Source organism: Ascaphus truei, chromosome 22 (assembly GCF_040206685.1).
Source record: "Ascaphus truei isolate aAscTru1 chromosome 22, aAscTru1.hap1, whole genome shotgun sequence".
NCBI lineage: Eukaryota > Metazoa > Chordata > Amphibia > Anura > Ascaphidae > Ascaphus > Ascaphus truei.
In genome coordinates this window covers 9,969,479-9,991,619 of record NC_134504.1, presented here as the reverse complement: position 1 = coordinate 9,991,619, position 22,141 = coordinate 9,969,479, and the positions used below count along the sequence as shown (strand labels likewise).

General features: G+C 38.8%; 1 protein-coding gene across 8 annotated transcripts in view; it reads right to left on the bottom strand.

Annotated features, from left to right (window-relative positions):
- Positions 1-20,902, bottom strand: part of SUZ12 (SUZ12 polycomb repressive complex 2 subunit) — a 38,635-nt gene extending 17,733 nt beyond the window's left edge. The window contains exons 1-10 of one of the 8 annotated variants that reach the window (XM_075579901.1): positions 20,222-20,902; positions 15,662-15,708; positions 15,513-15,577; positions 7,658-7,726; positions 6,267-6,337; positions 6,068-6,153; positions 3,338-3,430; positions 1,439-1,670; positions 765-867; positions 240-345 (exon numbers count right to left, since the gene is read on the bottom strand). In XM_075579901.1, the coding sequence (XP_075436016.1) occupies positions 240-345; positions 765-867; positions 1,439-1,670; positions 3,338-3,430; positions 6,068-6,153; positions 6,267-6,337; positions 7,658-7,726; positions 15,513-15,577; positions 15,662-15,708; positions 20,222-20,414 (1,065 nt within the window). In that variant the 5' untranslated portion in view covers positions 20,415-20,902. The remainder of the gene's footprint in view (positions 1-239; positions 346-764; positions 868-1,438; positions 1,671-3,337; positions 3,431-6,067; positions 6,154-6,266; positions 6,338-7,657; positions 7,727-15,512; positions 15,578-15,661; positions 15,709-20,221) is intronic. The other 7 variants (XM_075579902.1, XM_075579903.1, XM_075579904.1 and 4 more) reach the window with 7 other exon arrangements.
- Positions 20,903-22,141: the final 1,239 nt, after the last annotated feature.

Below are 22,141 nucleotides of genomic sequence, written 5' to 3'. Positions count from 1 at the left end.
AAAGTCACTAGTGAAAGTTTTAATATACAGGCGGTCCTCGGTCAGACGACAGCATCCGTTCCGACAAACCGTGGCGGATAGTAAAACCGCCGATTGCAACGCCCATTTTAATCCGCGGCCGTCGGATAACCCGTTCCGCGGAACGCATTGAATAATTAGTTTGTCGGAAATTGAAGCGACCGATAACGAGGACCACCTGTATTTTGCATTGAGACATCCATCATCACAAAGCACTGTACCTTTCCATCGAGTATAGTTTCCCATGTTGCCCTTTTCTTGCTCACTGGACAATCATCCATTTCCTGCATGGCAACTTCATATTCTCCATCTAATAGCTGCAATCGCCTAAACACCACATACAATAATATTCAAACACGGGAGCAAATAGGAACTTACTTAAACATTAGAAACCAATGAAGTGAACAAAGCAAAGATACTTCCAGAGCGCAAGACATTACGGACGTGTGAGGAAGGAAATGTGGTAAACGGACCCAAGCAAAGCATATTTTCTATCAGGGAAGCTTATTTTTGGGCCATACTTTAAAAAAGAAAGTTGAACCCATTGATTTCCTGCTTCAGTTCCACAGAGCATAGGTTGAAAACAAATAGCTCTGGAAAGGGAACATACATGAATTTAAAGAGAGGGGGGGGGGGGGGGGGAAACAAAAAATACACTTTCTGTAATTATATTAATAAAAGAAAATACAAAAATGCAACGCGGGAAGAGGAACAAGAACAACTTGTATAAACGGATTGTCACTGACCTGTTTTTGTCAAATACAGTCATTTGTGCCACAAAAGTCTTTTCACCGTCATCACGATTTGAGGAAGCTCTCTTTCTCCTAGGCGAGACCTCCTCACTGACATCTACATTAGAAAACAAGTTTTAGATAAATTTACAGTGAACAAGCACAACAGCATCAAACTGCCATAAGTCCCTTTCTGGCCCATTCAAGCGAATACTCAGGAGTCATGGCATAGCACCGCTTAGTAATATGGGCCTGCACTATTTATTGCACTATGCACACTAAATCCCTTTAGTAGCATAAAACAATACATCAGGGTTTTCACTTGTGTCATTATAAAAAGGTAACTAAAAACCAATGGAGATGCATAAAGTAAATGAAAGTAAAAATTTTAGGGACCTTCAACTGCTGGCATAGTAACACCAACGTTTAAGTCACAGTATCTTTCTTTTGGATGATCAAGATTGCCACGATGGATTAAACCTTCCTCGGGGCACACTTTTTACAAAAATAGTTTTGGTAATATATTATATTGGCCCGAATATAGTACGGCCTCGCACATAATACGACCCTAAAGTTTTGAAGGTGTTCTACATGAAAAATAAAAGGTGTTGGGTTGCGCATATAATACGAGTACAGTTTTCGGAAGGACATTTTTAGGAAAAATCCGGCACTGTATTTGAGCCATGTACCTATATTTTCATTTGTCTCCCCATTTGTTAATCCATTGTATTCTCTTCTTCCTTGATGGGTTACTCTGAAGAGCAGTGAATACGATTTTACCATATGGCTGTTACTGGGCTCAAATTCATTGCTGGACACTGCTAATGATGGGAAATTCCCTGGTTTCGATGGATTGAGGTCTGGATTCAAAGGCACCTGCTTCTTCCCTGTGGGAACCTGCCTTATCGGACAGCTTACATCCTGCACAGAATTAAGAACAGCCAGGTTAGTCATTTTTCATTCTGTAACAAATTAAAGTTTAACAAGAATTATGCAAGCTTACAATCTGTAGAACAAAATATATGTAATGTATATAGCATAAAGTCCACCTGGTTTAATTTCCAAATCCATAAGTATAAAGCAGTGTGTTCAATGTGACAATGCACACCTAAAAGCAATATGAGAATCAAGAGTAAAAAAAAAAAAACAAATCTTGAAGGAAAAAGCAGTCCTGATGTAAATATTCATAGGTACACTGAGGCTCATGTAGAACAAAAAGGGAAATAGTCTTGATGCTAAATACAAAGCAGACCCCATCAATTATGCAGTCTGCCAAAACAAAAAATAGAACGTCAATACAAAACAAAAACCTGTGGGGGCATGTTTATTCTTTATATTGGACAAAAAACCAACCCCAAATATATTTATGCAAAGAAGATTTACGTTATTAAAAAAAAATACAACTTTAAAAAGATACCACATGGAATGCCACTCTTAAAAGGAATCCATTTAAGAGCACCAAATTGTCCAAGTAAAGTGGCAACGCCTAAAAACACAAATGTGCATTAGGCGTTATTATTCAAAGCAACAAGAGGAAGAAAAAAAAAGCAGCAAAAGTGCAAAACAATGCTGCCTGGTGTACAGGGAAACCTCAGAAATCACTGTTATGATCATGTATGATGCCAGGGGTGGACAACACCAGTCCTCAAGGGCCACACACAGGTCTTCAGGATATCCCTGCTTCAGCACAGGTGGCTCAATCAGAGGCTCAGTGGAAGACTGAGCCACCTGTGGCTGAAGCAGGGATATCCTGAAAACCTGACCTGTTTGTGGCCCTTGAGGACTGGTGTTGGCCGCCCCTGTCCTATGCAATAATTTACAAAGTTTATTGGACGTTTTTATATTGATTGCCATGTACAGAGCATTTTAAAGACACGTTCTATTGAACAGCAACCTTCACAAAATTAAATATAGTAAAGAATGATTTGTCAACACAATGTATTTAAACATTTACTCATCCCTTTAATTAAAATGTAAATACAAGAAATCAGTCAATTATGATTCATTTAAAGTGATTATTTACAAAGCAGAAGTTCACTGCATTTTTATTCAGCATTGCAGATTTTTGCTGCGTGTCTAGTTAGAAAATGGCTATAAAAAAAAAAATTGACAATATTATTCAAGTGCATTGCCATGCAGTTAGCTAGGTAACATTTTATAGAAGCTGTACGGATGGTCAAAGTGAGATGCAAAATATGAATTAGGTCATCACAAATTTTAAACCAATGCAATTTACTGTTTAAAAAAATAAAAATTGTACAGAAAACTGCTTTTTCCTATGAGCAAACCAACAGACAAAATAGATTGCTAGGTAGAGTACATTTAAACCACTATTAAAAAAAAAAAAAAAAAAAGAGTACTGTACTAGGAACTGCATATTCCTGTATTTTATGTGTGCGCAACAAAAGATGGACCTAATTTAATCAAAATATTTCCTCTTGAGATAACGAAGGAATGGTTTCAAGCATGAAACTGAGTGTTATGTGGTCTTGGCACAATACTCCATGAGTTAGAGTTACCACAAATGCAATGCCACAATTGTCTCTGCTCAAAAGATGTGAGCAGATATAGACACAGCTACTTCTCACCCCTAGAGGGGGCTGGCCCTCCAGGTTAGGGTTGAAGTCATTACCAGGACAGCGTGGGGAAGTTCGCACTGCAATTGACTGATTGTACCTGGCCTGCGGATTTAAAAACACAAAAACTACGTCAGTGTCCGTTAAGGCCTGCCACCTCGCTTCCGTGAGCACAAGGCTAGGCAAATGTCATGGGGAAACGTTTCAATATTTGAAGTGTTCAAATATGTAAGCCCTTGCAAATGACTATTTAGAGTGACCTTAAAAAACAAATGATTCAAACTTGAATAAAGCACCCCTATAAAGCACTCATATAGGACAATTGTTGGCAAGGGTACAATAAATGAAGAAATCAAAAAGCGATTTTGTAGCTAGCATGATCATTGCCAAGTGGTGTGTTCCCGTTTAAAAATTAATATTGCAGCACTGCATAGCACTTATGTAACATTCAAATGCAAAACGTTTTTTGACAACCAGGGCAGCTCTCCCATTTCCCTAGAAACACACCATACACGATTAAGTGACAAGTGAGCATGTTTAGTCCCGTGTTCCATAACATGCAGGAAGGACGGTGGCTCATGTTTACAGTCAATGGTTCAAGCCGCAATTTCCCCCTTACCAAAGGATTTGTTTATTATTATTTATAAGCTTGCCTGAATTAGGGGTCCCTTAGAGTTGATCTGCTGTTCCTCCAGTTACCGATAAAAAAAGGAACTAAAAATGTTTGCAGTTGCCCTAAACAAAGAAGTATAAACATGTGCATCGGGGTTACCACTAGAAAGCCGTGATATTGCGGCTTTCTATTGGCCGCTTGAGGGAGGAGCCAAGACCAGACGGCCATTTTGCGTGCTTAGGTGGACAAATCGGTGCGGCACCAGGATCAGGTAAGCTTTAGAGAAAAAAAAAATGATGACTGTCATCATGTACAGACACAGTTTTACCAAGTAGGAAAACATTTGTCGTTTTGTGCACAAAATTAGTACGTTGCAATCATGTTAAACAAAACATGTGAGACCAAGTAATTTCACCCAATAAAATGTGTCCTGATATTTCCATTTTAACGGTGCAGTCCTACTCGGCAACACACAATGGAGTGGCAACAACTTGAATACACTCATGCAACACTATGAACGGGTTGCGTGGTTATTTCACATTTAGAGATATACTTTCCAAATTTAGAGCAAAAACAGTAAAAAGCACATAAATAAAAATCACACAATATACAGAATCATCAACAATTTGTACAGAATAGAACAAATCCCAGTTACTGTGACTATTTTTTTTAAATAGAAGTACCAGCTAAAAAATGGTTTTAGCTGCAATATTTCTCCTGTGCAGAAAAGTACTGGATGACTTCACGGACAATGGGAAAAGGGGAAAAAAAGGAGAGAGAAAACAATAAGTGGCGTTCTGAATGAGTAATTTAAGGCAGCAATACTATTCCCCCCTGCTATTTGTACATGTGAAGCGTGTGACAATGTATAATTCTACATTCTTACCTAAACTGGTAGTCGTTTGGTGCTTTTGTTATAAATCTGTAAAAATCCAAAATGGCCGCCTTCTAACTGTGCTTGAGTTTGTGAAATGCTGCAGCTGATGTGTAACATTACATTACTAAGTGTGACATATTGTTACAGCTTCTAGAATAATAGACAGTCTGCTGTTTGGAACACAGCAACAGATCTCTGTTTGTGATACTTTGTTGCCAAAGTGCAGAGCTCAAAAAGGTGTATGTGAGAGCCTGTTTCAAAAGAGGTCGTGGGTATGACTTTCTTAATGGTTGCTGTAGCAACCAGAGGGTGATCAGTACATTAAAAAAAAAAAAAATTATATTGCATTAGATCAAAAAAAATAAAAATGCAGAACTAATACTACAGAACTGATTTAAGAAACATGATTTTTCATGTTTTGCTGCTTTACATATTACTTATTCTGCTGCTAAATAATGCTCTTTGGAGCTTGACACAAGATAGATAACAATATATCCTGTGTTTTATCCTGCTCTACTGGTTTTTAGCTGGGTTTTTTTTTTACAATGTTATTTGCGATAAGGGATTTAAACATAACTAAACAAAGGAACTAAAAATGGCAACACAACTAAATAGCTTGAAATGTATATATCCATGATTCAGCATAGGAGGCTCAATCAGAGGATAAGTGGAAGACAGAGTCTGTGAGTGAGCCACTTGTGCTAAAGCAGGGATATCCTGAAACCCTGACCTGTTGGTTGGCCCTTGAGAACTCGAGTTGCCCACTTTTGACTTATATTGTTAGGGTTCTTTGGTCATGGGAAAAGTTACCACCCTTACAAGTTTGTACATCGTTTATCACGCTACCAACATATTTTCTATGTGCGTTTGCTTCCCTGTGCAATGGTTACGGTTTTCCATTTAATAAGGGCAAATTTCAGCTTATATGTAGGTAAAATGATTTAAGTATATAAAAAGTTATTATATCTAGTCCAATTTGCAAAAAGCTGAATCCTAATAATTTCCTAAATACTAGGTTCCTCAGAGGGAGGGAGTGGGAAGAGATTAAATAGCAGTTGAAGCAGCTGTGATGCAGACAAATCTGACTAGGAAGGCTAGGTGTTTGTCCTGGCTTGGGGATTGAGCAGAGAAAAAGGTCAATGAGACAGGTAGGCTGTCAGATATACAAGATTAGAATCTGTAAAGCAGCTCCAACATTTGACACATTAAAGATTTCTAAATATATTCAACCATAATGCAACACAGAACTTACCTTTCGTTTCTTGTGGCAGACTTTTACAAGCAGCACCTCCAAAGTAACCGAATTTTGCTCATTTTCCGAGTTTTGCGATGGCTTATCTAAGGGGGGCGGGGGGAGACACAGATTACCCCCATAAACATTTTGTCGCTAGAGAGAGCTCTATGATGCACTGTTAAATAACTAATCATTCATGAAGGAAAGACATACATACCATTTTTATGGAAGAAACCGGTGAATGTAAGCTGCAGGTGAGCCGATAAGCTGAAAAAGAAAGATTGAGAACTGTACAAAAAATGTACAACAGTAATATTACTTATAAACCACAACATTCAACAAAACGCAAAGCCATTTTGCCCATTAAGCAGAAATGTATAACCGCAGAACATGTAAAACAAACATACCGAGATACAGGATTTATAATCACCAAGTAGGATTTTATTTTCCCGAATGTGAGACTCATGACGCAAATGCCATTAAGTAATGCACTTGAAATCAGAAAGGTTTACAGTTACAAATGTAAACATGGCTTTATTACATCAAAACTAGAATGTTTTAAAAAAAAAATATAGGTTTCTTCACTGTTGTGCAATCTACAATGTTCCAGAGTCCTAGTTTTAAGGTCAAATGATTTCCATTAGTCGTAGATGTGTGAATTGCTATGAAGAACGTCATCTTGACTGATTACATAAAAGGTTTCACTTGAAGGGAAATATAGATTTTTTTTTTAAATCCGGGTGCTGCCAATATTGCATGAGATTTCAAAAGTTCATTAATTATATTAATCCCTTCTTAATTAACACACTGCTTTTTCCTTTTACAGGTTGGAAAATGGGGGCTCTCTCTGGTGGGTAAATAAAATAAGTTTGAGGGAGGGGATTGCTGCTTTAAGATCTTAACATGTATAAATGAAAGATAGGCTAGTACAAAGTAACGGCATAGTTCCTGGAGATGGGTAAATTTGTTGCAGGTTATATCACACATCGTATCAAAATCAGTAGTCTCCATTCATGTCACTGATAAGTTTTGGGAACAGAAATATTTTGGCTAAAATAAATCACAATATTTGCTATGCATAAAAAAACATCAGCATGCATAATAGTCCAAAAAGCACAAACAGCAATGTAACCCATTCAATCTGATCAAATATCTGGCAAACAGATTACATGTATGGCCTCACGAACAGTCAAATCTGGAGTTACGGGAGCCCAAAAAGAAGCCAATTATTAATTATTTACAAAACTGCGTACTTAACCCTTTGAGTGCCCCAAGACAGTCACTACATCATGGGGATTCCATGACAATGACTGTCACCCTCAAAGGGCTTGTTTTTTCCATGTTTGATCGTGACCTGCTTTCCCCATGAAGCACAGGGCCTGCCCAGTGAGGACACAGGAGGAGGATCCCCCTCTTCCGTTTCCCAGGAAGTGACCGCACTGTGCCGGAGCAGACCCCTCCAGCACTCAACAGGTTAATATCAAATCTTACATGTAGGTCAATCTGTTTGCAAGATACTATTCCAACCTCAGGAGTTACTCAGATATCTAAACGTGAAGACTCAAACTCCTCATAACACGGAATTATTTGTGCATAACTTTGTATTACCTGTGAGACTCTTGATCTCCTTTCATTTTCTCTACTTTTGACAACATGTCATCAACTTTGAAAATTTTCCTACAGAAATAAAAAACACACAGAAATTAATGTATTGCAATGCAACAGTTACAACAAAGTCAATTAATTGCAGAACAACTTCGAAAAAAAATGTCCAATTTTAATACTCAAAAAATGGGGATGAAACATTGGACAGGTTTTTGAATGAACATAAAACAATTTCCCAGTGCAGAAGACAATGATTATAAGCAGTGTCAATAATTAAGTAACATCAAGTTACTTAAAAAAGGGACAGCCCATCCAAGGATTTAAGGGAACTAGAGTAATTACGTATTTAAACTAGGGTAGTGACATTTAATGTCCTCAACTTAGGTGATTAACACCATAAAAACCACAGACAAGTAAAAGTATTAATAACACGCTATTCTCTCTCCCCCCCCCCAAAATAAAAAAAATCCAAGTTCTACCGATATTGATCACATTTTATTCTGAGGTCTGACTTAAACACACAATCATTTGCTGTAGGCACTTCTGGTAACAAAAATATAAAAGCATACTGGTTCTCGCTAAACATTTTCTTTGAAACAACAGATAGGATCACTCAGTAAAAACAGACAAAACATTTCCTCCAGATTTTCCTTAGTACAATTTAAAATCAGATACCCCAAATTTCAAGACGTGAAACAAATGTATTAGAACGTAAAAAGGTTGATCACCTAAAAATAATGACATATTAACCAGCCTATATGCACCTGCTTCTGATATCACGGTCCTGACCAATATAATGCAGTGCAGACATGGCCTTAAAAGTGGAAAATGTCTCCTAGGAAGATTGGTTGCATCTGGACAATTGACATCTTAATGACCAATATCTGACACCCATACATATTTATTCAGCCGAGAGGTTTGATTTATTCCAGCGACTTTTTTTTGTGATGTGACAACATACATAAAGCCCATGGGGCCCCCTCATCACCTCCCCATATCTTTATTGGCCGATAGGCATAGGGCTAAAGGTAATGAATACATGTTATTGACACACATACTTCCCCATTCCGAGGCCCCTATATAATTTAACTTAGCTTTTTTCTTATTGGCATGGTTAGATTGAAAGGCAGCGACTTAAATTCTTTACAAAATGTCTTCTGGTCGGCTACATAGGATTCTACTTTCAAAAATCTGAGGCAGAAGACACACACACACACACACACACACTTTCAGGTGTCACGAAGTTATGGACACGAGTGAAGCTAGACTAACAGAAAAGCCAATTTGTGGCAATTATAATTTCCCTGACTGCGGTAGATAGTTACAATCATTCAATCCTCTTTCAAATGTCTCCAGTAACACTTTGGTTACGAACACATTCACTCACAGAGAATAGTTGAGTTACCAGGGATACCTTATTTCAAATCTATGCAGGGCCCTATGTTCACCCCTAATTTTGTTTAAAGAAGATCTAGAACACCATGAGGTTTCCACATTATATAAGAAAAACACTTCCCTGTAAATTCTGTATGTCATTGGTCTCCGCTCGGTTTATAGGCGTAGCACGCGATCAGCTCTCCGATGGAGCAACGATCGCATACCATACTGAGGGGGTAAGGGGGCAACACCTTGTCACATCCAGCCCGATGAGCGGAACAGAAACTTCATCACGATACCTCCGAAGAGCAGTCACGTGATGCGGTAGTGCCATAGGTTCTGTGGCCATGAAGGTGGCACAGCCTTCCAGCACTAAAAAGGGTTAAGCTTCCTTGGATTGCTATAGCCACCATTCAGGAAGCTACACCACGTCCTCTTGAAATGGGCAGCCATACTGTGTGCCCTGGGAAGCAGGATCTGTGCTGATCGTTCATGGGAGACTGGATAGAACAGCAGCTTGGATAATTGCATTGCCGACACCATAAAGGAACTGCTGCATTTATCACAAACACATAAAAATGTGTAAGAGGAAATGCGGCTTTAAAAGTGCAACCCCACAGTCGGCCAGATGAATTTCTTAAGGGGTGTCTGAATGGGGAAGTATTTGTCAAAATAAGTGTTTTCTTTCCCCTTTGTTTTCTCCTACCTTTCCCTCAGGGAACCAATAAAGATAACGGGAGGAGGGACTCTGGCTGTACAAGCACATACTCATCCCAGAGTGTCATCCCACAAAAGGGAGTAGCCAGAAAATAAAAAAAGGTATTAAAAATACTTATTGGTGTAAGATTTGTCTAAAAATTGGATCAATTGACCCAGATGAAACACCTTAAACGGGTCACTGATATTAGTTAACTTTGGTCCATTGAAGGACAATATAATATATGACACTGTTCCATGGACTTTATATGCATTGACTTTGTGTCTTTTTTGCATTACAAAATAGGAGCCCCACCACTTTACTAATGCTCATAACGAAAAGCAGATTAAAAGAAATATGTGATCCTTTCTGCAATAAATATTTTGCAATTTATGATAAATCCTAGTACAAAAATAAAGGTACTATATAAAAAATAACCCATGGCAAGAGCAGAGGGATTTGCCAAATTGTGGTTTATTAAATAAATACCATTTAAACCTCGAGATCTAAAAATAAAATTGCAACTTTGACAACATGCTACAGTGCATTTGGTTTTCTATTATAACAGTGCAAGGGGACACACGCTTCGCAACAAAAAAGTGCTCTTATTTTAACATGTGATGATACATGGGAGTTATACAGGGAGGAAAAACACCTTCCAGAGATTTGCGATCCATGGATCTTGGACCTCTAAACTGTTTCCTCTTCCTTCCATCGCGTCACCACCTACAACCTCTATTCTTTCCAACTGCCTGTTCCAGCATCCTCCTCCTACAGCACCCGCCCCTCCAATCAACAACACTGGCTCAACTCTGACACCAGATCTAGGCTGTTGCACCTGCTCTTCTGAGCATCTACGGAGGAAATCTAGCACTCGTGCCACTATAAATTCCTCCTTTTCTGTTACAACTCAGCCTTATTTCTAGCCAAAGAAAGTGGTTTCTCTACACAACAGTAACAGGTCAAACATAAGACACCTTAACCGCATTTAACTCTTATTCCAACTGTCTCCCACTTCAAATCTCTGAAACTTTTACCGACTACTTCAGACAATTAGATGAGAAATCTCTGCACCTTCCTCTCTGAACGTCTTTTTTGGAATCCCCTTCATCCATACAAGTTGCCATCTACCCTGACCTCACGATCTCTACACGCACATTTTCAAATCTTTCCGCTCATGTCATTCTTATCTCCGAGACCCATTTTCAAGAGCACCCTTAACCCACTAAACCATCTACCACCCTGTCTCTCCTGCCTCTAAACTTCTATAATGGCATGCATCTTTCAGAGACCGCTAAACTTTCTTTCCTCAGCTCCTACTCACCAAAACCACCTCCAGAGTTTTGTACTGTTCACACTACTGAAACAGCACTCAACGTAGCAAGAAACCTTCCACATTGCTAAATTCCAAGTTCATCACTCCCTTCTCCAACTTCACCATTCTATTTTAACACTGCTGACCAACTAGTTTTACTTCACCCTCCCCAATCCCTTGGTGATCGGGATAAAGCCCTCTTCTTAATTTTCTCTTTCTTCCTACTGTTCTTTGTTCCTTTATTGCCAAAACCTATCCCCCCATTGCTATTTCTGTTTGTGTACCTAAAGGCTTGGTTCTGGGACCTCTTTTCACACTCCTTTGGTAACCTTAATTTGACTTAAAGTATTATTTGTATGCAGACATCTATCCCCACTGAACGTCATATCTGCAGTACAGTCACAGGTCTCCAACTGTCTCACAGCAATCTCATCCTGGACGGCAGCTAGACACCTGAAACTAACAGACGGAGCTGCTCATAACTCCATTTTACTCAGGCCCCTTTGTGCCCTTTATCATTATCACAGTTAATACCTACAATCCACACAGTTTCCTCATTCTCTCGTCTGGACTATGGAGACCTGATCACTCGCCTCCCTGCTTTGCAGTTTCTAGCTTAAAATCTGTTCAAAGTGCTGATGCTGCAAGGATAACTTCACTCCTCCTGAAAACCATTTGCTGGCTCCCCAATAAAATCTGCATTTACGACAAAATTATTCCCTCCTTCAATGCTCTTTGCATTGCTTAGCATCTCTCTATATCTATCTCAGAATTAATCCCTCCATATACCCCTACTGGCTATGCTCAGGTCAGTCTCCTTTCCATCACCAGGGTCATTACAGATCACGTCCACAACCCTCCTCACTGGAACTCCCTCTCAACAAGCACCTCCTCTCCAACTTCAAAGCCTATCTGAAAAGTCACCTGTTCAGCCAATCATTTAATTAGTTCTGCATCAACGCCAACTACAGCAAGCACTTACCTACAGTATCCGCCTATCCATACGTAAAGCTATCTTTATGTTGGTCTTCCCACATGCCAATTAGATGGTAAGCTCTTCGAGCCATGGACACCTTTCTCCCAATGTTACATTTGTCTTGAAGCACTTAACACCATCTCTATTATACTTGTAATGTTTGTAAAAAAAAAACATTGCAAAGCGCTTCGTACTTGGTGTGTGCTAGATCATAATATAAATCATTCAGAGAATAAAATGGGTAGAAGTTTGTGGTAACATGGGTCAATAGGGAGCCTCAACAAGGTGAGGTCACGGCTTCCTATTGGCCCGCTGGGCGCGGGAGCTTTGAAAATTGATCATAATATGAACCCTGTAGTGACTTTCGGCCACCCCTACGGAGGCAAGTATCTTTGGAAGCATGGGGACCCCGGAGCTGAAATTAAAGGGATTCAGCTCCTGAGACCCACCTGCTTCAATCCTGTATAAAAATGAATTGCCACATTCATACAGGAAATAAACCTTTGTCATAATGAAGAACTCATTATTACAAGGCTGTGATATGAAATTACATAAGTTAGTCTATAGCAATATACAACCAGCATAGTAAGGATAAGGTAGTGCATTGAATATTTATGAAAATACTTATTTTAGAGCGATCTGAATAATTTTAAATAATTTTTATTTCCATCTCATTAGAAACAGTAGTGCTTACACTGTGGACAGGAGCTGGATATACTGAAATGTACTCTAAATCCAATTATTTATATATAACAAAAACAAGCAAAAAAAAAAAACCACAATTGTCAAACCAACAGGAAATAAGATACAATTCAAACCTCGAGTTATATAAAAACATTGTTATAGTAGCAGATCAGTATTAAAATACAAAAATGACCTGCAATTCTTAAATATTCCATTAAAGCAGCAACACATGTGAAATCTTATGTTTGTTTTTTTAAATAAATCTGTTCTGTAGTATTAAATCATAGTGATTTTTTTTATTTAAAAAAAAAATTAAACTCTTGCCATTTTTAATGAGTTTTAAAGCATCCCTTATTTTCTATAACAGGTTTTAGCCCACCATCCAAGCAGTGCAAGATATTTGTAACACTTTCCTGTTTGTGATAATTTGTTCTCAATGTTCCCAGCAGTTTGAGCTGCAAACTGTAACAATAGCCAATATTACCTTAGTAATATCAGTATAAATTGGAGCTGCTGAGTTAGCAACAAAAGGATTGATTGAAACAGACAAGCGTTCATTATGTTAGGCACACAATCAGGATTTTGACAGTTTTGTAACAGGAGCACCAAATGATTGCCATCTTAGGTAAGAATGTAGAATTATACATTGTCACATGGTTTACATATACAAATAAAAAGGGGGGTGAAGTATTGCTGCTTTAAGAACATATCGAATTTAATCCCAGGACACAAGTATACATTTTTCATTAAAAAAAAAAATATTCACTTATATAGTTTAAGATCCTAATTATGGTTTACTATATTAGAAATATAATATTACGTAACTAAATTTTGGAATGATGTTAGAAACCTTTACAATTTTAAAACCATTTGCTAAAATTGTTTCCAAAGCACAAGTTGACACATCTTCACACAATGAGTTTTACAGTTAATGGATTATCTCCTCTATGATTTTTAATGGAGATGTGTATTTGCTTTGCACAGATATGAGAGGCACTAATCATTTGATCATTGTGAAAAGTCACATTTTGAAGCTGCACTTAATGCAACAATGTGTCTGTTATAGATATATCTATATCTACCCATCACACAATATAAATACATTTAAAAAAAATCTGAAGTTGAATTAACAAATCAAGTAATGTAAGCTCCTGATTTAATTATACAAGATGCAGCTTACATAGAAATTCAGTATATGCCTTTTTAATGTTAAAACGATATTCTGGTTTATGAAAAAACAAAAGCCCCGATATATAGGCATACCCCGCATTAACGTACGCAATGGGACCGGAGCATGTATGTAAAGCGAAAATGTACTTAAAGTGAAGCACTACCTTTTCCCCACTTATTGATGCATGTACTGTACTGCAATCGTCATATACGTGCGTAACTGATGTAAATAACGCATGTGTAATAGGCTCTATAGTCTCCCCGCTTGCGCACAGCTTCGGTACAGGTAGGGAGCCGGTATTGCTGTTCAAGACGTGATGACAGGCGCATGCGCGAGCTGCCATTTGCCTATTGGGCGATATGTACTTACTCGCGAGTGTACTTAAAGTGAGTGTCCTTAAACCGGGGTATGCCTGTATGGACCTATTCATGTTTCTTTTTAATACATATACTGAAAGTCTACATCTTAAAAACAAATGAAGTTATTTCAACATGACACAGGAACATAACACGCACGGGCAAGTTTTTATTGAGGTTACATTAGAACAGTAGCTCAAATAATTGAATTGATTAAAGTTAACTTAAAGTTAGTCTTCTTACTGTGCACCACCCAATAACAAGAATAAAAAAAAACTCTTAAATATGCATCTACCACACTGCACCTACATGGTGTGTCTTGGAAAATATTCTGAATATTCATAAGGACAATATTACCAGAATCCATTTTACCAGAATAACATTTATCTTCCTAACATAATAAGTAGAGCAAGTAAAGAAATTCAAGAAAGGGGCGTAACATTAGCTAAGGCATACCAATAACAGTTACACATACAGGGTGTCAAAGACATAGAACGATTATTCAGTCAAACTAAACACAATGTTTGTGTTATTAAATTCAACGAATCATTCAAATAATGAGGCATTTTAACCACTAAAATCAATTACAATTCACATTCCTTCATTTTAACATGAAAAACACAAGCAATATATATATATATATATGATTTCTCTTGTAAACCAAACTCCATATGCACAAATATTTAGTATTTTCGCTAACCATACAACAGGTGAACCCAATGATCCTAATCTGCCACCAATCTCTGTACTACACACAGGTTAACCAATATATTTTTCCTTACCAATTTCCAAATAATATCAAGATTAAGGCGCCATCCAGACAGCTGTCAAAATGTTTCTTTTACTGCCTAATGCAGTTCTCCTATATACACACCCACAAGATGTTTACTGCACTTTAACTCAATTTAAACAAACTGAGGCTGTTGGTCAAATCCTATTTTTCAGAATGTAGTTCTTTCAAAATCCAACATTTTCTTATTACCACTTACAATTTGTTTTTTATTCATTTTAAACTGTAGGTGAAAGGACTACATGTAAACTGAACAAAAATATATTTTAAACTACTTTTCTTGATTTGGTTAGCAAAAAAAACAAAAAAACAATACAATCTGTTATTTTACTATCCTCTAATTTACAATCATGCATACAATACAAAAGTAACTGCATTTTTCAACAATTAAAACAAGGTCAAGATGAAGTATATTCTATTTCTATCATTGGACTGCACACTTACATTGCAAATAAAATGGAATTACCACACTTAATTAATTTAAATTGTTACCTTTTGGCATTTGATCTGGAATTTCTGTGAGACATGTACGTGAGAGTTCTGTGCAAAAATATTGGCTACAAAGAGAAAGAATAATGTTTTAATACATGCGCTAATTAAATCTTACAATACATTTTAAGGAAATGGAAATATTTACTTACTGCTATAAGATTCCTTGTGCGCAAAAATCTATAAATCTGTGTAGGTTCTGTAAAACAAAACAAAAACCTTAATTGTTTCCTGATTATTTACTAGCACCTACAATTATTTGACTACAGAATGGCTATATTACTCAAAAAACAGTTATATTTGCCAGTTTGAATGAAATTGCATATTAGTGTTACACTATATGTACTGATACATTTCTACCAAATTATGTAGTTATGAATTGAGATATTAAAACAAACATTCATTAGCAAAGAAAATGTTGTAAAAAGTTGTTTATTTTACAAAAACTAGATTTTATAATACGATTTAAGATGAAAAAAAAATAATACATAAAACTCCCCACATTTTAACGGTATTGCTTTACATATCTAATTTTCCCATGTCTTGAAATGCATGCAGTGTTTGTGTTAAATTAACTTTAAAAGTAAAGCAAATTACTTTAATTTGAAAACCCCACTTATATTTATCAAAATTGTGGAATTTGATGGCAGAGATTAACACCCCATTTTTAGCACATATTTCAAAGTGACATAGCTTGGTCAAACTAAATTTGTAGCATAATTTACATATTTGTAAACATTCAACATTAAGTTGCTCTCAGACAAATCAATATGGAACACTTTACAAAAACATCTACATTCGTCACTTACAATATCCCTATTATCTGATTGCCCAGCATTAATATATTTAAAGAGTGATGTTCACATGACCTTAATGAACATCTGTATCTACGTTGATGTCATTTACATGGCTCTAAATTCAACATCTGCATTTTCAAAATGTGAGAATTTTTCTAAAATACAAACATTTAAATGTGAACATTAAACTGTATTGTATTATTCCAGCTGATTAAAGTGCATGAGTATGCCAAAATCAACATGTACATTTTAAAACAAACCCAAAATGTTTCAATTTAATCTATTTTAAATGCCCTTTCCAAAAGCAATGCAAGTCATCAAAACAGAAATGTTGTTTCTCATTAAAATTATGCTCCCTAGCCACAAAAAAAAGCAAACTATTTAAATGTATCAACCTCCTGAGTGATATCTATTTAAAAATAAAAAATAAAAATTAAAAACACCAGTTGGATTAGATGTCAAGCTTTAAAAATGAAAACATGTATACATTAGATTTAAAAACAAAAAAAAAAAAAACAAACAGTTTACAGAACTTTTAGGAAATGGATGTCAATTTCTGATGATGCAGTACATTTTCTTAAAGCGGGAGAAGGAGCGGCGCGGCTCAGTGAGTAAAGACAGGCACTGAGTTTGAAGCAGGGGAGCCTGGTTCAATTCCCTCCTTGTGGCCTTGGGCAAGTCACTTTATCTCCCTGTGCCTCAGGCACCAAAAACAGATTGTAAGCTCCATGGGGCAGAGACCTGTGCCTGCAAAATGTCTCTAAAGCGCTACTTTTTATTATTATAATAATAAAGCGGCAATCCCCCCCCAGAAACCTATATGATTTTAAATGTTAGGACCTTGCTCCTCGATCATGCCCTACATTTAAGAAAAAAAAGTTTAGCATTACAAATTATGGAGGACACCGATTAAACTACACTATATTCTGGGAAAAGCTCGATTTTAACCTCCCAGACACTTAATATTTCAAAACTTCTATATCCTGAATGCATCAGATTAAATTTTTTTTTATAAAAAACCGGCGTTGGGAGAGGGCAAAAACAAACAAGTTTCGGTGCTGGCTGCAGCTTTAAGTAGCTGTTCATGCAGAGCAAAGTTAAAGAGCAGATAAATACAGACAATGCAAAATTGTTAGACAGAAGTATTACAACATTTATATTTTAGCCTTTTTCCCTGTGAGACAGTCTGGAATTTTACAATTTGTTTCCAGAAACCTGGTATGGGCATCTCAGGAGTGTTCAGCCTTTAGAAGTACCTCAGGGTTACACCGAGAGGTACCTACACTTCTTCCCCCCATTCCCCCAAAGTTTCCACATTCACCTAGTGTGACTATGCTCAGGACTGTAAGGCTAAGGCCCCGGTAACTCAGCTGCAACGAGCGCCCGCGAGATTGGCGGCGCGTGCAGCCGATTACCTGGTCTGCAGGGAGCTGCAGGAAGAGACGGGGGGCGTGGCCATGACGTCACCCGGCAGGTTCGCCCTCATTGGCTGAACCGCCGGGGGGCGTGCCGTATCGCTCGACGCGAGTCCTGCTCTCAATTCTATTGAGAGCAGGAGCAGCTCGCGCCTCAGCGCTGCGGCCCCCCGTGCGTGCAGCGTCTGCCACAGCGGACGCTGTAGTAGGCAGCGGGGTCAAGCCCTAAGGCTGCGTCCATACAGCCGAAAACCGCGCAGAGGCGTGCGCGTGAGTGACGTCACCCGTGTTAAGCGGGAGCATTTTGTGGCCAAGGTAGACGCAAAGTAATTTCATACCAATATTTCTCTGGAAATTAAAAACGTTGAGTGTTTTAACATGAAGGTGCACAATTAGGATGAAAATGTAAAAGCTATTTTGAGTCACTTGTGTGGGATGAGGGCTTTACAGATATGGGCGGCACTGAATATAACTAGATTCATTAGATAAACATTCTGCAAAACAGAATCAGAATATGATAAAAAAAAAAAAACAAGACATCACAATAATCTCTGCCAAATAAAACGCACTTGTTTTCGATTCAGCGCTCATTTGTATCGTCTTATCCCTTTTGCACAAACTCATTTCAATTTAAATGTATCCTAGGGTTGCAAAAACATTATTGCCTTCACCTTTCAATATTTAAACACCACAAGCATATTTATTTAGCGCTACAGCAAGAAAGAAAAGGCAAGAGCCAATGTAAAGTATGTAAAGATGGTTAACTGAAAAGGTGATTAACCAAATTAAAAGGTGTTCTTCCAAATACAAGCAAGACCAAGTCCAGCACTAAAACAGGAACTGAAATTACATACACCGAACTGCAATTTTAAATGGTTGTTTCACAGGAAAAAAACGATTTACACAGGTTAGCAAATTAAATCTTCAAAGCTGTGGAAAGCAAAGTAAACGTCAACTTTCCTCAAAGGTGAGGAAATAACGTAGCAGCAATCCCAAAGTTGTAACGAGAAGAGCTGATCAGAAAACGCTAAAGAGTTCAAGTCATTTGGGAAGCTTTTTGTAAGAAAAACATTACTTAAGTGTCTTGCAAAAAAACACCTCTCAGATTGAAGTGTGTATAGCTACTGAAACAAAAGTGTGCCCCAGACAAATATCTTGATGCTCAAAAACTGTGTATTATACATGAAAAAATAAATAAAAGGGGGGGGTGGGGGGGGACCAACGTTTCGGTCCCAATGTGATTTTTCGAACATTGGGGCCGAAACGTCAGTCCATTTTTTGATATTCTTTTATGTATAATGCACCTTTTTTGAGCATCAACTTGTGTCTCCGGTAACCTTTTTTCCAGAAGCCATTTAAGAGCCCAGAAAAATAATATTTTTCAAAACTTAGTGGAGGGTGTAACAATAAAAGTATGTGGCCAGAATGAAAGAGGACATCATAAAAGCAACACAACATAAGATTTGGAAGCAATCTACGTGGGGCGGTGTATTTTAACCGCTTCCCTACTGGATGGCCACTGGAAGAGATAATTGATACGCTATATACATAAGTATGTGCATCAAGGAGACAATCATTATTAGATGGCTTAATTACATTGTAGGGAGATTTATTGTTTTGATGCACTGGTACTATAGCAGCTAAAGGATTAACACTATAAAAGATGGTGATTTATACCTGCTCCAAAGAGTTTACAATCTAATGGTAACATGGGTTAGTTCAATTGTATATTATATTATTTTACAAACTAGAATTCATTAGTATTCCTTTCCAAATATAACATGCTCACTAAATGATGACTGCGTTACTTTCCAACTTACATGCAACAGGGTTATGCCATCCACGTTATTATCCCTAAATCAGGCTAATAAAGTTAGTTTATTAATATACAAGAAGATCTGGGCAACCTGAGTTTATTAATAATAATAATAAACAATTATAATAGATTTGCGTTTCCCAACCATTCAATTACAATGTAAGCGGCTGGTGAGTTTATCATAAGTGAATTCATCATTATAATAATCATCATTATTTCTTTAGTTTAATAAGAATGTTATTACACTGCGAGTGGATGTTTCGCTTATGAATTAATTATAATAAACATTAAGACGAACATTAGTAATATGAACTCCATTACAACCACAAATTCCATTAATACTAATAATTAATCAAACATTAATATTACCAATGACATTAATGCCATTAATAATTACAACCATTAATAATACTAATACAAATAATACTTCCAATGCAATTAATACTAATACCAATAATAATAATGCTAATACAAATAATACTACCAATGACATAATTACTAATACCATAATACCAATACCATTAATATTAATACCAATACCACCAATGCTATTAATGATACAAATGCTATTAATACTAATAAGATGAATATTAATAATACTAATAAGATGAATAATACCAATATATAACAGCCTGCCATGAGGCCCCCTCCCCGCCCCCGCCTCCGCCTCCGCCTCAGACTCACTCTCGAAGGCCTGCAGGAAGAGCTCGTGGTCGGCCTGGATCTGCTCCATCTTCGGCTTCTTCACCGCGGGCAGCAGGGAGGCCGCGGAACCAGCGCTCGATTTCCCGCCCGACGAGCCGCCGAACCCCCCCGAACCGGAGCCGGGACCGCCGCAGGCCGAACTACCACCCGCCCCGTGCTTCTGAGGCGCCATATATCTGCCCCAGTCCGGAACCCCCACTACCTCGCGGGGGGGTGGTGGGGGAGGCTTTTAACGTCGAATTAAACCGGGGGAAATAAATGATGAGGTTACTGGGGTAAATTATTGTTGTTTTCGGCCGGGGAGGAGCGCGGAAACCCGCCTCGCTCTTCCTTCTATCCGAAGACACGAGGCCCGGGGTCACCAATGAGCCGTGACCGTGGGGCGGCAGCGACTCATGTTAATGAGAAGTCACGGGTGGGGGGGGGGGGATAGTAACGGCCGTTGTTCACTCAGCGCGGGACCGGCGCGAGGAAAGGGGGCGGGGCCGGCGCGAGGAAAGGGGGGGGACCTGAGGGAGGGGAATTAACAATGGGCGAGGAAGCCCAAAGAAGAAGGGGGGAGGCGGTAATGTTATTATTGTAGTTTATATATATATATATTATAATATTTAGGTAGATTAGCAATGGAAAGTTGCGGCCCCCCCTGATGGAAACAAAATTCCCCTCACAACAAGTTGAAACCCCCCCCCCTTTCTGCCGCACACAACCGCTGAGGGCACGCGCCGCGCCCCGCCCACTTCGTCGGATGGGGCCCAGCCCATTGGCCGGTTGCGAGTGAGAGGCGCGCGGCTATTGGTTGTCACTCTCCCCTCCATCCCTCTCTCCTCACCGCCACAGCCCTGATGCGAATCTTGCTGCAAAAAAAAAAGTTTGGTTGGAGCGCAGGGCGCGTGCTCGGCCCGCTGAAGCGTGCGCGCGCGCGCGCCTCTCTCTCGCGCGCCCCCCCTCCTTTGAACTGAATTCGCGGGAATCGCAGCAGCCCGCCGGCCGCCCCGCGGTGCATTGTGGGAGGCACACGAATTGAGGGGGGACGACATGGTGCCAAGTCACGCTTGTAAATGGGCCCTGTCCTCCACCTTTCTCACCATGACACCTAGGTGCACAGAACCTCCCGTTGCTGGTGACATAATATGAAATGCACTCATTTTTTTTTAAATATTATATTTTATACATGTGATATTATTTTTTGTTTGTCAATATTAAAAGTAATAGGTAGGGTGACCAAATGTACCGGGATTTTAGGCCTCCGTCCCGACATTTTGGGGGTGCTGTGCCGGTTTTCTATCTTGCTGGCTGCGCATGCGCGAACGGCACTTGCTGACCGTGAAGGCACAACCGGCATACGCCAATCGCGCACGCGCGGTTGGCGAATGCCGATCGCGCACGTGGACATAGTCACCTGACCGGCTTGGAGGGGCCAGAGGATTTCCCTGAGCGGCAATAGAGAGAGCAGGGCTGTTGCTAGGGGGCTGGGCTACTTCCTCCATCTTGATTGCCTGCTGCTGGGTAATGCAGCCAATCAGGAGGAGATGTCAGAAGCCTGAGGGTGGGGCCAAGGAGAGGAGGAAACAGCATAGACCGGTGAGAGGGTGTGTGTATGTTTCTTGAGCACGTCACACCTTTCACCATTGTGTCCAGTATTTTTGGAGAAGTCACCTGACAACACTACCTATAGCAGTTATCAGATCAGTTATGTCGTTTGAAGATGCTGCAATTAGCTGCCGGTTCGGAGCTGCAACCAATGAGACTTCTTAAACACAGGCAGAAATAGGCACAGCTGGTTTTAATAGGTAAAGGACTTAAAACATAGGCACAGTACCTGGTAAGCAGGTACAATAGGATGAGGATGGGACCAAAGTGAACCAATGGCCGTGCCATGCCTAATGAGTTGACACCAAT